The sequence below is a fragment of the Toxotes jaculatrix genome, chromosome 4 (genome assembly GCF_017976425.1).
Source record: "Toxotes jaculatrix isolate fToxJac2 chromosome 4, fToxJac2.pri, whole genome shotgun sequence".
Taxonomy (NCBI): Eukaryota; Metazoa; Chordata; class Actinopteri; family Toxotidae; genus Toxotes; species Toxotes jaculatrix.
Genome location: NC_054397.1, coordinates 12305081 through 12317606, shown reverse-complemented (window position 1 = coordinate 12317606; position 12526 = coordinate 12305081). Strand labels below are relative to the sequence as shown.

Genomic DNA, 12526 nt, shown 5'->3' with positions numbered 1-12526 from the left:
TAAATACAAATTAAAATACACATTAAAAACAAACAAATAAAACTGATTCAGAGTTTTTATATGTGAACTGCACTAATCTAAACTATAACTACTATGACAAATAAGATGACTATAACAGTCATCAAAAAGGATAGCCTCCTGTCCTTTTTTCACTGAAAGCAACTCTGGTCTTAAGGAATCATATGATCTGTTGTGTGTCACATTTGTTGAGAATTTTGTGGTAATTACTAGTGTGGAAAAAAGGTATGAAATTAAGTCAAAACAGTGCTCTTATGACATTTTGTGAGAAATATCAGCAATCAGAAAAACAGACCAAATAGCAAAATAACAAAAACAGCAAAGTAATGTTCAGCATCAAAACCTTTTCTGCAAACACTATGTTGATCTGGCATGTCAGATGAGGTTTTAGCCTTCATAAACTTCAGGAGTTGCATAGTAGTTTTGAGTCAGTTGGTAAAATCACACTGAAAAATGATTAGTTTTTCTATCACTGTTGGTGCTCATTCATCTGTTTATTAATGTATTTATTAATTTGGATTTTGAGAAATTTTTGAAATTTTGCTCAATGTGGTTATTTGTATGAAACCAGACAGGGAGTGAACATGAAGGAGCTCTGTATTTTATGGAGCAACAGTTCTCTCTAGTGGTCAACAGGAACCATTACTCTACCAAGACAGGCCAAAAAAAAAAAAAAAAAAGTGGCACAGGAAGTGAAAAATTATTTTCTCGGTTTGTGTCACTTTAGCATCTATCTATCTATCTATCTATCTATCTATCTATCTATCTATCTATCTATCTATCTATCTATCTATCTATCTATCTATCTATCTACATAACTTCTCTGATTTTGTGGCACAATTAAAACACAAAAAAGCATATGGTAGCAATTCAATGCATATTTTACACATTTTTTTTTTTTTTTTGATGCCTTGGCATATTATGGTGATTTTATGGGATTAATGGAGTGTAAACCCAGTAAACAAAGTGTGCTGTAAGACTGCAGCCTGTATTGTGGGAGAGCAAATTAATCTCAAATCCATATAACCACCAGGGAGCAGTGTTGTATTGTGTAAAGGAGACGCAAATTGTGACTTGCAATCACTTTAGTGACCCCTCCTGTTTGGCCTCCGAGATTTCCATAAGCCATCAACTGGATGTGCTCAGTGCCTTTAGCTCTTGTGTGCCACACAGGTTAAAAAAGAACATATTTGAAGGACGGCAGACAGACATCTTGAACCCAAGACGTAGATGGGTCTCAGTGGTGCTCAGCTCATAATGTAAGACTTGACAACTATGATCATTTAAAAACAAACAAAAAAAAAGAAACATGCAGTTCCCCCAAAATTGGGAGAATTTTCTTTTTTATGTCCTCCACTATCTCATGTATGTTTTTCCTCTTGCTTACCTTGCTTCAGTGAGTAATCCTGCTTCAAGTGTTAATGCTGATTGTGTTTATTAAAAATGTAGAGTGAGCATCTCTTTGCCTTAGTTTCTGCCATGTCTCATTCACATGTGTACACAAACATTCACACTTCCATGTCAGGACTGTGACACCCCCTTTGTGGGATGATGATTTGATCCCACCACATCTGGAACGTAAATGATTAGGTCATTAAAACAACTAGAAAGAGTTTTTTTTTTTTTTTTTTTCAGGCATGACATTCTATTCATTTATATATACCATATATAAATATATACCAGACTTATTTTCTGGAGGACAGACAGACAGACATACCAGTCTTTGGAATTTCTGAAATATCGAGATATGTTGAGGAATAATGTAAACTATCAACTGTAGAAAGTGTGACTAAATTTTCTCGTTGTTCATGTTGACTCTTAAAACACGATGTTATCATGATGACATACCATTCCTATTGCCACAACAATGCCACAAGTGATCTATCAGAACATGCCAGTCCACATGGAGATATGTCACACACAAATAAGCGATGAAGCATGTGCAAGTAGACAATCTGATTCATTGTTACATGAGGATATTGTCCTTTAGTCTTACAGTTGGTTAAAGCCTGCTGTGATATTTCGTTGTTACTGCCTCCTTGTTGTTAGTTTTAAAAACCAGGATTAGTGGTGGTAAAATTCTCTGGTGTAGGAGGAAAACAGCATGTGAAGACCCCCTGGTATAGAAACAAGATATAAAATCAGACCTGGTATGGATCCAGAAATAACCCTCACACTGTTCTGTTGCAAACTAAGTACAACATTTTTGACAAACTGGACAAAGAATTGCACACACACACACACACACACACACGTTCACATTCATTTATCAATGTGGGAAACCTTCTGCTCTTGATTCTCAAACAACAGTGCAGGAATGCAGCACTGTTGCTAACTCTTGGTCAGCCTTATCTGGCCCTGCATAAATAATCCCAGAGGTGTTTGCATTCCAAGCACAAATGCATACACATGTGCATACAAAAACATACCAGCATTTGGAGTGAGCACACAGGAGAAGAAAAATAGAAAGCAAGAGCAAAAGACAAACTATGTCTGTAGACGTTTATGTTATTTAAACAAAAGGGTGACGACAAATCTGTTTAAAGTCCATGACAAATTCAAAGGCAAGCACATGCATATGTATGTGGTTACATGTGTAAGTGTTTTGGGGGCTCTGGTTAATCTCTGACTCCTGAGTTGCACTCACACAGGGGAGTTCATGAAGTGTTCACAGTCCACCTGGAGAAAATTGAGCGAATATGCCATGCAAATGTAAATGCATTGTCTTGGCAGTGGCCTAATCGAGTTTAACACTTGTTTCTGCTGTCACAGTGTACACATGTGGAATGTACCTGTCCTTGAGCTATATAAATACACAGTCCTGGTTTATGGATCTTAATAATTTGACTGTTTGGATAAAAGCAAAGCGTGAACCAAAGAAGTACATCACATGACACCTTGGCACAGTATGTGCATGGGAAAGATGTTTTTCTTCCTACAGACAGCCACTTTGTCAAGTGATTAAAACCATATAGGGGTACATTAGTCCCCACTCTGACCCTAACACCACCCTTATTTGCCGCGTGACTACCCCCCACTCTCATTGAGTCTGCCGGGTCTAGACCAGGCCAGCTGTGGCACAACGGACCCCATTGTCTTCTGCTATATGAAACTGTTATGTAAGAAACAAGACAAGGAGTGAGATCACCCTCTACCAAGCCAGTTGATACCCGCCTGCATGCAGCTAATGCCTCTGTGGCCCGGTTTACAGGAGTGGAATGAAGGCAAGAGTGTGGTGGACATGGCTGTGAGGGGAAGCGAGGAGGGAAATCCAGAGTTAGTCTGAGCTCTGGATCTGAGAAGGTGTAAGCGCTCGGAACAAACTGTAGTGTAAACAAGTGACTGGAGAGATTATGAGGGATTTAAAGAGCAAAACCAGAACAAAGCCACAACTTTTTGGTCTGAAAAGTTGCCTGTGGTGTGGTCTCCTTGTATACCCACTGTTACATAACTCCAAAGACACACAGTTATTATTTTAATACATTTAATAGTGCACTTTGATTAACCTGTACAGAAATAATATTAATAAAAAAGATAAAACATTTGTTCATTTCATGTAACACAAAAGCTTAACATTTACAATAAAATAAAATAAAATGGTATGATACAAAACAAACATATATCTGAGGTATAAATATATTTGTTTTAAATTACCTGTCACTGTCATGCGTTATTATTTGGCAGAGACACAGTTAAAGGTACAAACATTTATGATATGAACAATGGCTTAGTGAATTAATCATACAACTCAACATGAAGCAAGCGAGCCCTCAGATTGAAGTGTGAATGTTACGATTAAAGGTCAACTTTGTTATGAGGACCCTAGATGTCTTACTTCTTTTTAAACACTGACAATAAAGAGAAAGAAGCACACACAAAGATATTTTTCCTTCCTTTATAATCACACAAACATTCAATCTTCCCTCTTCTTTACAGTAAAACCTGTAAAATCTCCACCTTTATAAAAGGACCTTTTTTTTTCTGTTTACTTCTCATCTTTTGTTATAGGGCTAGTCAGAGGTCCCTGCTGCAATTTAGAACAGTGCACCTTTTTCTGTTCTCATGTACACCAAAATACTTGTGAAATCAATATTTTTCTCATTGTTTTAAATTTTTAAAAAAGTGTTTACAAGTGATGTCTGGCCTACAACAATTTCAAAAACTGTGAATTGTGCTGTGCTCTTAACAAAACTACCTCAAACACTTTTAATAGTGAGGAAAAACCCGATATAGGAAAGCTACTTCTTTCAGCTTTTTCAAAATTTGGTCCATTAAATCTGTTGGTCTTCCGTTTTAGTTTGTCTACGTGATTCTGCAGAATAGGAAACATTTCCGTTCTCTGATACTGAGCCTCAGTCACAAACAGTTCCTCAATGTTCTTGGAAGTCACTGAATTATTGGCATGCTGCATCAAGCTGCACGTACTAGCGTAGCAACTAATTTTGCCCATGTATCTTCAAGAACAAAAAAAAAGTTCCATACCAACTCACGACACACTTAGGCTAACTGATTTGAATTTTTCTCGAGGGAACGAGGAGATATCTATTTATACGTTAGTAAATCAGCCCCTTTCTTTGATCATTTCTTTCTTTTTGGTGAGCCAGCCACCGTACTCATCTGTCCCTGCCTTCCTCAGCTGCACACACAAAAACTCTTGGTGCTTTCGGCCATCTGTTATCCCACAACATCCCGTCCATTGTCACCACTCAGTCTGCATTATTACCAGTACATCTGCATCTTTCTTCACTCATAGATCCATCAGTCAATTGACCATAATATTGTCTGATATTCCTCCTGTGCTTTGCTGTAACAAAAAAAGGGACAGAAGTAACACAAGACAAACACCAACCATGACTGTGAACAGAATACTGTATGTACACATTATACTACCACTGGAAACCAGTGCAATGAATATGTATTTTTTAACTGTTTGTTGCTTTGCACACACACAGACGCGATCATACATACTCACACATGCACACATTGAATCCCCCCTTGCTTCTCAGAAGCAATAGCACCCTTTGGACAAAGTTTAAACCCCACATCCTGTATCAGCGACATCACATCCTTTGGCCCAGATAAATTTTTTGTGTGATATGAGTCCTCTTGACAGCACACTGAGAGCTCCAATAGAACTGTTTAAACCGCTAACATCAGTCTATTGTGACATGATCAGAGCAAATTAAAAAAGTCCTTCAATCCAAGATCCAGGGTTTGGCCTTTAAATGTGTGTACAAAGAGATTTGGACCTCATCTACTTCTCTGTTAGAATGGGTGGAATGAGTCATTTCAAGTCCCCAGTAGGATCCAAATTATGGTCCAGCAGGCCGGGGTTCAAAGAAGCTGTTGCACACTGCTTTCTCATTTGTCCATGGGTGCAGTGAAAGAGTCACGTATCCGCGCCACCTCAGCAGCACACAAGTGTCCATACAATTTATTGTACCACTCTGGAAAACGACCCCTGAATAAAAAGAAAGAGACACAGTGTTAGCTCATTGTGTCATCGGCTAAACGGCATTAAATGACCACAAAGCTTTGGCTTAATAAAATCCCCCATTTGTTTTAGCTCCAGTTAAACATCCACTAACCTGCAGTCGATCCTGGAAATATGTGTGAGTCTGGATTTGTTGGCTCCGCAGGGCTCGATGAAGTAGCGTGAGATGAGGACATTGGCCCGAACGCCTACAACAGGTGCCCCTTCATGGTCCACTGATGTACAAGCAAGTGCACATGCTCCCTTTGGCAGGTCTGTTACCCACGTTCTAGTAGAAAGAGCAGAGAGGCTTTGGTTTAAAAACAAAACACACAGAACCAGAGTGGAGCAGCAAAGAAAGATACAGCCAAAATGAGAGGCGGGACAGACAGGGAGGAAGAGAAGGAAAATGGCCTACCTGAGCACCAGATGATCTCTGGTGGGATGTGGAGCCATGGTGTTCCTGACATACTGGTAGACCTCCGTCCTCTCGTCCAGGGTCTCCACTACTCGGCTCTCGAGCAGGTCCTCGTCCCAGTGGCCCTGTTCCCGCAACACCCGTGTCAGAACCTCCTCGGGACTTGCAGGCACCTCCACGGTCACCTTCCACAGCCGCAGTGGAAACCCATCATGCACCTGGAAGAAGAGATGGAAAGGGAAAATTATCTATTGGTTGGTTTGCAGGGAGACCAAAACAAAGTGTAGAAAAATATTTGATTCAATAGCAAGAATGTGTTTACCCTTATCAAAATATTTATTGCTATTTGCTATTTTCATTTTGTCCATACTGTAAAACTGTGCTTTAAAGTGAGCGGTAGGAGTTTGTGTCGTAAATATATGAACCTCAAGTGTCTTATGCAAGTGTTCGGAAGCTTTCTGTAGGATATCTAATCTCATCAGTCATATTAGTCATCATTCACAGAAATTAGAAGTGGTAATCAAGCCATAATTTTTATGCACAACAGTCGGGCTGTGTTTCCAAACCCCCTCACTGCCCTTTAGCCAAGTCAGCTGCTTCATGCTGCCGTCAGATGATACAGAACACACACACACTCTTTGCCTTGTGACTCTCAAACTGGAAAAAAGATAACCTTCCAGACTAGACACAGGAAATGTAAGCCTGGGATAATGGTGAGGTTGCGTATGTTTGTGTGTGTATGCCTATGTCAAGCTGATGTCATTCTGGGATAGAGTCCAGTACTGGGATGAGAATGAGAGGCCAATGGCCAGGCCAGTTTCACACGGATGTGTTTCTACACAGGAAACCGTAACTGCTGGTTTTCCACTAGATATTTAGAGAAGCAGGAGACAGGGAGAGGCGAGCACGAAGAGGGAAGGAGAAGACTTTTTCTCTTGTTAATTAATCTTTCATGAATCCAATTACTTTCACTTTTATGAGGCAAATTTATGACTGTACGGCTTCTGCCACAAACATCCTGAGAGCAGCAATATGGACTGAACAGATGATGTGTGGTTAAAAAAAGGGTATTTTTCTTTTTTCTTTTTTTTTTAAACGAACTCCATAGAGTTGATGAATAAAAAAGACTTACCTTTCTGTAAGCCAGCTCGGCGTGCTCAGGAGTAGAGCAGCTGTCATAGCCTCTGAACTTGTCCTTGGCCTCTTTGAGGAGGGCATCTAGGCTGTCCCGTAGGTACGCCCTGTAGCCTCCCTGTCCGACCTCTTCACCTGCAATATCCTCCAAACGTCGTGGCAGCAGCGCCTGCTCCACGTAGGAGTTCCTGCAGCGATTCATCTCCTCTGGTATCTGTGAGAAAAAAGGAGAAGGAGGACGATGAGAGTCTGAACAGTAAGTCACACTGTAAATGAGAAAATATGTGTATGACATTAGGCCACGAGCAGTTAAGGTACATAATATTTAATGTTTTTTATTAAATATCTGCTGTCTAACATTTGGGATGTTTCAGCTTCACTGTGCAGAGTTTTTTTTTTTATCAGTGAGGGAAAAGGAGTAGGTGTAATTTTAGGAACTTGTAACTAGTTAACTGATCTTTTTTGTGGGAATCCATATCAGACACAGATTATTATTCAAAGCAGAACATTTATGTGTCTTAAAACTTGTCTGGAGGTAATCCTGATTACATTTACCTCCTTAATTAATGGGAAATTGTATTAACCGCAACTTGTACAAAGATGAAAATAATTTAAAATGGAAGCAAACACACCCTGTATATATCTCATTTGCCCAACTAATTCTCCATCTTTCTCTCTGTCTTATTTGTACCTTTCCATCTTTGAGGTTTAATTGAATCCTAACAACATTACTGTCTCAGAAAATGATTGTCATTAAATAAGAAATTACTGATTTAAATGAAAGTTGATTATAGTCTGTTATTTCATAGGTCATCTTCCATTTATGAACCTCCATGAGCAAGTAGAAATCTGATTAAAAGAAAATAATTTCGGGAGGTAATTGAGTTGACTTGCTGTGTGATGCGACCATGATAGGACGCCAGGAAGTTGTCCCACAATCTAATAAAACTTTGAACAGTAATCACACACAGTATGCTGCCTTTTAGTAATTACTGTAGCATATCGGAGGAAACTGTGCTGGGCAGAGAATGTTTCAGGCTGGATGGCACTGAAATTCGATTAGCTATAGTGTAGTTTGCTGATTATTTCCTGTTTGTCCCATCAAGCGCTCTCCTTGTGGACACACATAACCACACTACTTGAGATGGATTTGTGGGTTTGTGGCTTTTGCAGAACTATGCTATGTTTTAACTTTATGTACATGCTTGAATTGAGTTTAAATGGAGTGAAACATGAAGGAAAGTCCTGTTGTGCAACTGGGACATCTAAAACAGAAGGCCAGTTTGCACGTTTGCTTTATGTAATCGTAACATTGCTTGAGCAAATGACAGCATGAATTGGATTAACGAGTTATGTAACTATGTTTGTTTAAAGGACAAACACAGGGACACAAGGTGTTCGGACAAACATGGCACAGTAAGCCGGAGGTGACATTCATTTTGTCAGCAAACACACCTTCGTCAGCTGAAATCAATTAATAAACCAATCTGATCTCCTTTGTTTTTAATTTTCAAGCCAACCTAAACCTTAAATATGAGGAATATACTGACCCGGAAGAGTTTCCTGCACTCCTGGATCATGTGTGCCAGGCCATGAGTGGCAGCCAGGTTCTCATTCAGGTCTCTCTGGTCCGGCTTTCCCAGAGTTTGCTTCCGGTTCATCACCCTTTGCCCGAGGAGGAGGAGGAAAAGAAGATTAGAAGTATCCATCAATCAGACAGTGGGTGAGAGAAAGGAAAGTGAAGGAAGCAGAGGGAGTTAAAGATGGAAAGAAAGAAACAACAAGTGTGTATACAGCAAGAGTTTTGCAGTGTATACCTGATGAACCCTCCTCTGGCTGTGCCAAATATGGAACAAAACATGTTTCTTAATTAGCTTAAGATGTTTATATGACCCTTCTATTTCCTCTGTCTCTCTCCCTTCCTCTTCTCAAGAGCTTTGTTCTCTTCCTTTTTCTTCTCTTTCCTCTATCTACAGTATGGTCTTTTGTTTCTTTAGAGTGACCTTTTCCTGTTTTCAGAGTACAGCATATTGCATGTTATGCAAGCTGCTAATACAATAACTGCGTCAGTGATGGCAGTGAAATCATAAAACACACACCTTGGCGAGGAGCTCTCCTTGCGGCGCAGGGTGTTGAGGTGGAAGAGGGACGGGGCCAGACAAACAGCTAGGTTGGTGGGAGTCATCTGGTTCTCGGCCACACTGGCCGTCACGTCGCTCAGCAGACACAGCAGCGTCCGAAGTGCCTCTCGGTTCTCGTCGGGCAGCAGCAGCACGGCGGCACGAGCTGCCTGCAGACGGAGCTCTTTAGGCATGTCTATAGAGGAAGAGGGAGGATGTTATGGCACTTTTACAATACATCATATCTTTTTTGTGTCCGTTGGTTAACTCAGGAAGGAGTTTGTGTATGGTCTCCCTTTGCCTGCCAGAAATGAGCTACGATGGGATCTGTGTTGAGCTAAATGTGTTATGTAAGCCTATACGTGTGTGTGTGTGTGTGTGTGTGTGTGTACACTATATGCTCCATGCGTCATACTTCATGCACAGGGCTGGTTTCTGTTTTACCTTATATAAACAGTTCCCAATGTAGCTATTCCAATCATAAGGTCCCAGAACTTGAGAAGATGTCTGTGCTAGCAGTGAGTCACAGAAGGATGAGCCAATAGTAGATTGGATTTACGGATTTTAAATCACCTCATTCCACAGGTATTTCCTGCACTCATCTTGTTTGTTTTCTTTTTGAAGTTTCACAATTTCTTGCTCCATGACTGGCAAGCATCTGCAGCTCCAAAACAATACACTTGTATATTCCAACACACAATCCTCTTACAGATGTGTGGGTGTATTTGGGTGTCTGTACAGGATTTTGTTAATATCTTTGATGTATGAGTGTGTATTCTTACACTGATAGATCTGGAGGAAGGTCTCAGACAGCTTGCTAGTGAGCAGGGGCTCTGGCAAATCTCTGAAGTACTGCTTCAGCATGTCTGCGACGTCATAGGCCGACTGGCCCTCGTAGCTGACTCCTCCCCCATCTGCGCCGCTGGCCTCATTCATCTGGCGCAGAGCTTGGATTCGGGATTTAACTCCCGATTTCCTGAAAAGACCCACCTGGACCGAGAGAGACAACGGGACAGGGAGACAAAGAGTTACATCACGCATACATGCAGAGATGCTTGATGAATCACGTTTGAACCATAAATCACTTAATAGTCTCAGCATTACCGTGAGTGCACGGTTTGATCTTATCATTGAGGTGTATCAAAAATGATTCATGTGGTCGTCATCTAAAGCTGCAGGCTGTTATTGCTGAAAAATCATGTCTCTGACTTATCCCCATATCCAGAGCTTACAGTCAATATGCTTACATCACATAACAGATATCATGTTGACAGCATTTACAAGAAACTCCCATGACACCCTTTCTTGTGACGAATGTTGCAAAGAACCTCATCAGTGGCCTTTAAAGGCTGTATGAAATGAAATGGCAACGTTCAGGAGGAAAGGATAAAAAGCCCGTTGGCTTGTCCAGCCAGAATATTTTCCACGAGCTTTCACCACTTCCAAACAGAGGCGCCTTGTCCTGCTTTGAAAAGAACACCATCACTCTCTTTTTCTGTTTCGCCCTCCATTAATAGCTATTTTCTCCTAATTCCCCCTTTCTCTCCTTTACGCACGCACTCTGAGATAAATCTTTCATACTGTCTGGGGATTAAACAGACAGACACAGGTGACTTAACAGCTGCACACACTCTGACTCTCCCCAGGCCTCCCTGCTTCAGCTTACATTATGTGTGACAGCAAGAAGAGAAAAAGGGGGAAAGACAGAAACCGTATACACACACTGACTAAGTGGGTATCAGGATTTTTCCGTTTCACTGCTCCATCTTACGTAACAATGAGTGAACAAAAAAAACCAAATTATGGATGAATATTTGACTGATTGCAGATGTCCTAAAATTCAGATATTATGTAACTTGAGCGCCTTAAAGAAAAGGTTTTTCTCTTTACTGAGGAAAGTGAAAACAATACTTTAAGCTAAATGACAGGCTGGCTGGAGTGTTGACATCATATACACATACAATTAAAGTATAAGCATGTGTTTATGTGTACATCTGCCCAAATATGTACACTTTATTTGTGTACAATATGTTACCTGGTCTAGGCACTGACTGCGCAAATAGCGCATGGCCTGCTGGATTCCCTGAGGGAGGGGCTGTCCTGTCCGCTGGACGATGACTTGCAGTGGCACACCAAACACATTCCTGTCTTTGTAGTCGCGCACCTTGATCCGCTTCATAAACTTTGGTACAGCCCTACAACACACACAAGTATTTCATTAATATCTGCAACACAGGATACTCACATGGATCTTGATATGTATTTATCAATTCATCTCTGAAAGGATTTCTCTGAGTAAGGTAACAAATTGACGCAGTTGCATTAATTCCCAATCGGACTTGCATCACTTAGTTAGAATTTGATACAGTGTTAGCCTGACTGTGTGTGTGTGTTTGTGTTTTATGTGTGTGCAAGGATGAAACCAAGTGGCTGCAGAAGCCTGTCTCCAGGTTTATGAGAGGGGTGGATAAACTGGGTGAGGGGAAAATAGAGGGGGGGAGTGGGATGTATGCTGGGCTGTCAAAAAGGGAGGATCCCACTGCTTTATACATCCGCACAAAGTGTCTGTCTCACCATGCGTTACCCTGTGTGTGTGTGAGTACATGCGCACTTGGGTGCAAGTGAACAGCAAGTCTATAACCACAAACCCAGAATTGAAACATTCAACTCCGACCGTTTCACAAGAATGCACCCACAGATTTATGACTATGTATCTATGTGCATGGGCGCGAGTGTGTTTAGAGGAGACGCTATGTGCGAACCAGGACAAGCTTGTCTTTGTAAGAGCCGTTCACAAGACTCAGAGCGCTCCTCAGAACCACAGTTTGGGGAAAATGGAAAAGGAGCATATTATGATCCCGGCCCGGAATTCTGATTATGTGTTGGCCCTCCGGCGGCCAACAAGTGGCCTCTGTGTTTCAGTGAGCCCCAGACTGTTTTAAGATTGTCATAATGCCTTCTTTTCTTGTCCAAGAAAAAAAGAAATTAGATTTTTCACTTTTAGTTGATTTTTCTCATCTGACCTCGTAAAATAGTATAAAACTTCAAATGTTAAAAAACAAAACAAAAAAACCCCCCAAAAAACAGGTAATTCAGGGATACTGTTTGGTTCACATCGGTTTACACAATAATGTTTTTACTGTGTTACATTGATATTTTGACTGAAGAATGTCCTGTGATTAATTTGCTTAAGTCTTGTATATCACTTGTATGTTGCCTCAGATTACCTGTCTAAAGGACTTTCCCCAGTATTTGATTAAAAAAAACACACACACACTCACAAAAATGCAGCAATACAGACAAAAAGAGGAGTTAGAAGTACAGTTGGGTGTCACAGAAAAATCTCTAAAGCAGATACACTAA

At 40.7% G+C, this 12526-nt stretch overlaps 1 protein-coding gene across 1 annotated transcript in view; it reads right to left on the bottom strand.

Annotated features, from left to right (window-relative positions):
* Positions 1-3494: 3494 nt before the first annotated feature.
* dlc1 (DLC1 Rho GTPase activating protein) overlaps positions 3495-12526 on the bottom strand; it is a 79587-nt gene continuing 70555 nt past the window's right edge. The window contains 8 exon segments of the mRNA XM_041035795.1: positions 3495-5479; positions 5607-5780; positions 5910-6127; positions 7042-7257; positions 8594-8708; positions 9143-9359; positions 9946-10153; positions 11199-11358. Coding sequence (XP_040891729.1) covers positions 5380-5479; positions 5607-5780; positions 5910-6127; positions 7042-7257; positions 8594-8708; positions 9143-9359; positions 9946-10153; positions 11199-11358 — 1408 coding nt within the window. The 3' untranslated portion in view covers positions 3495-5379.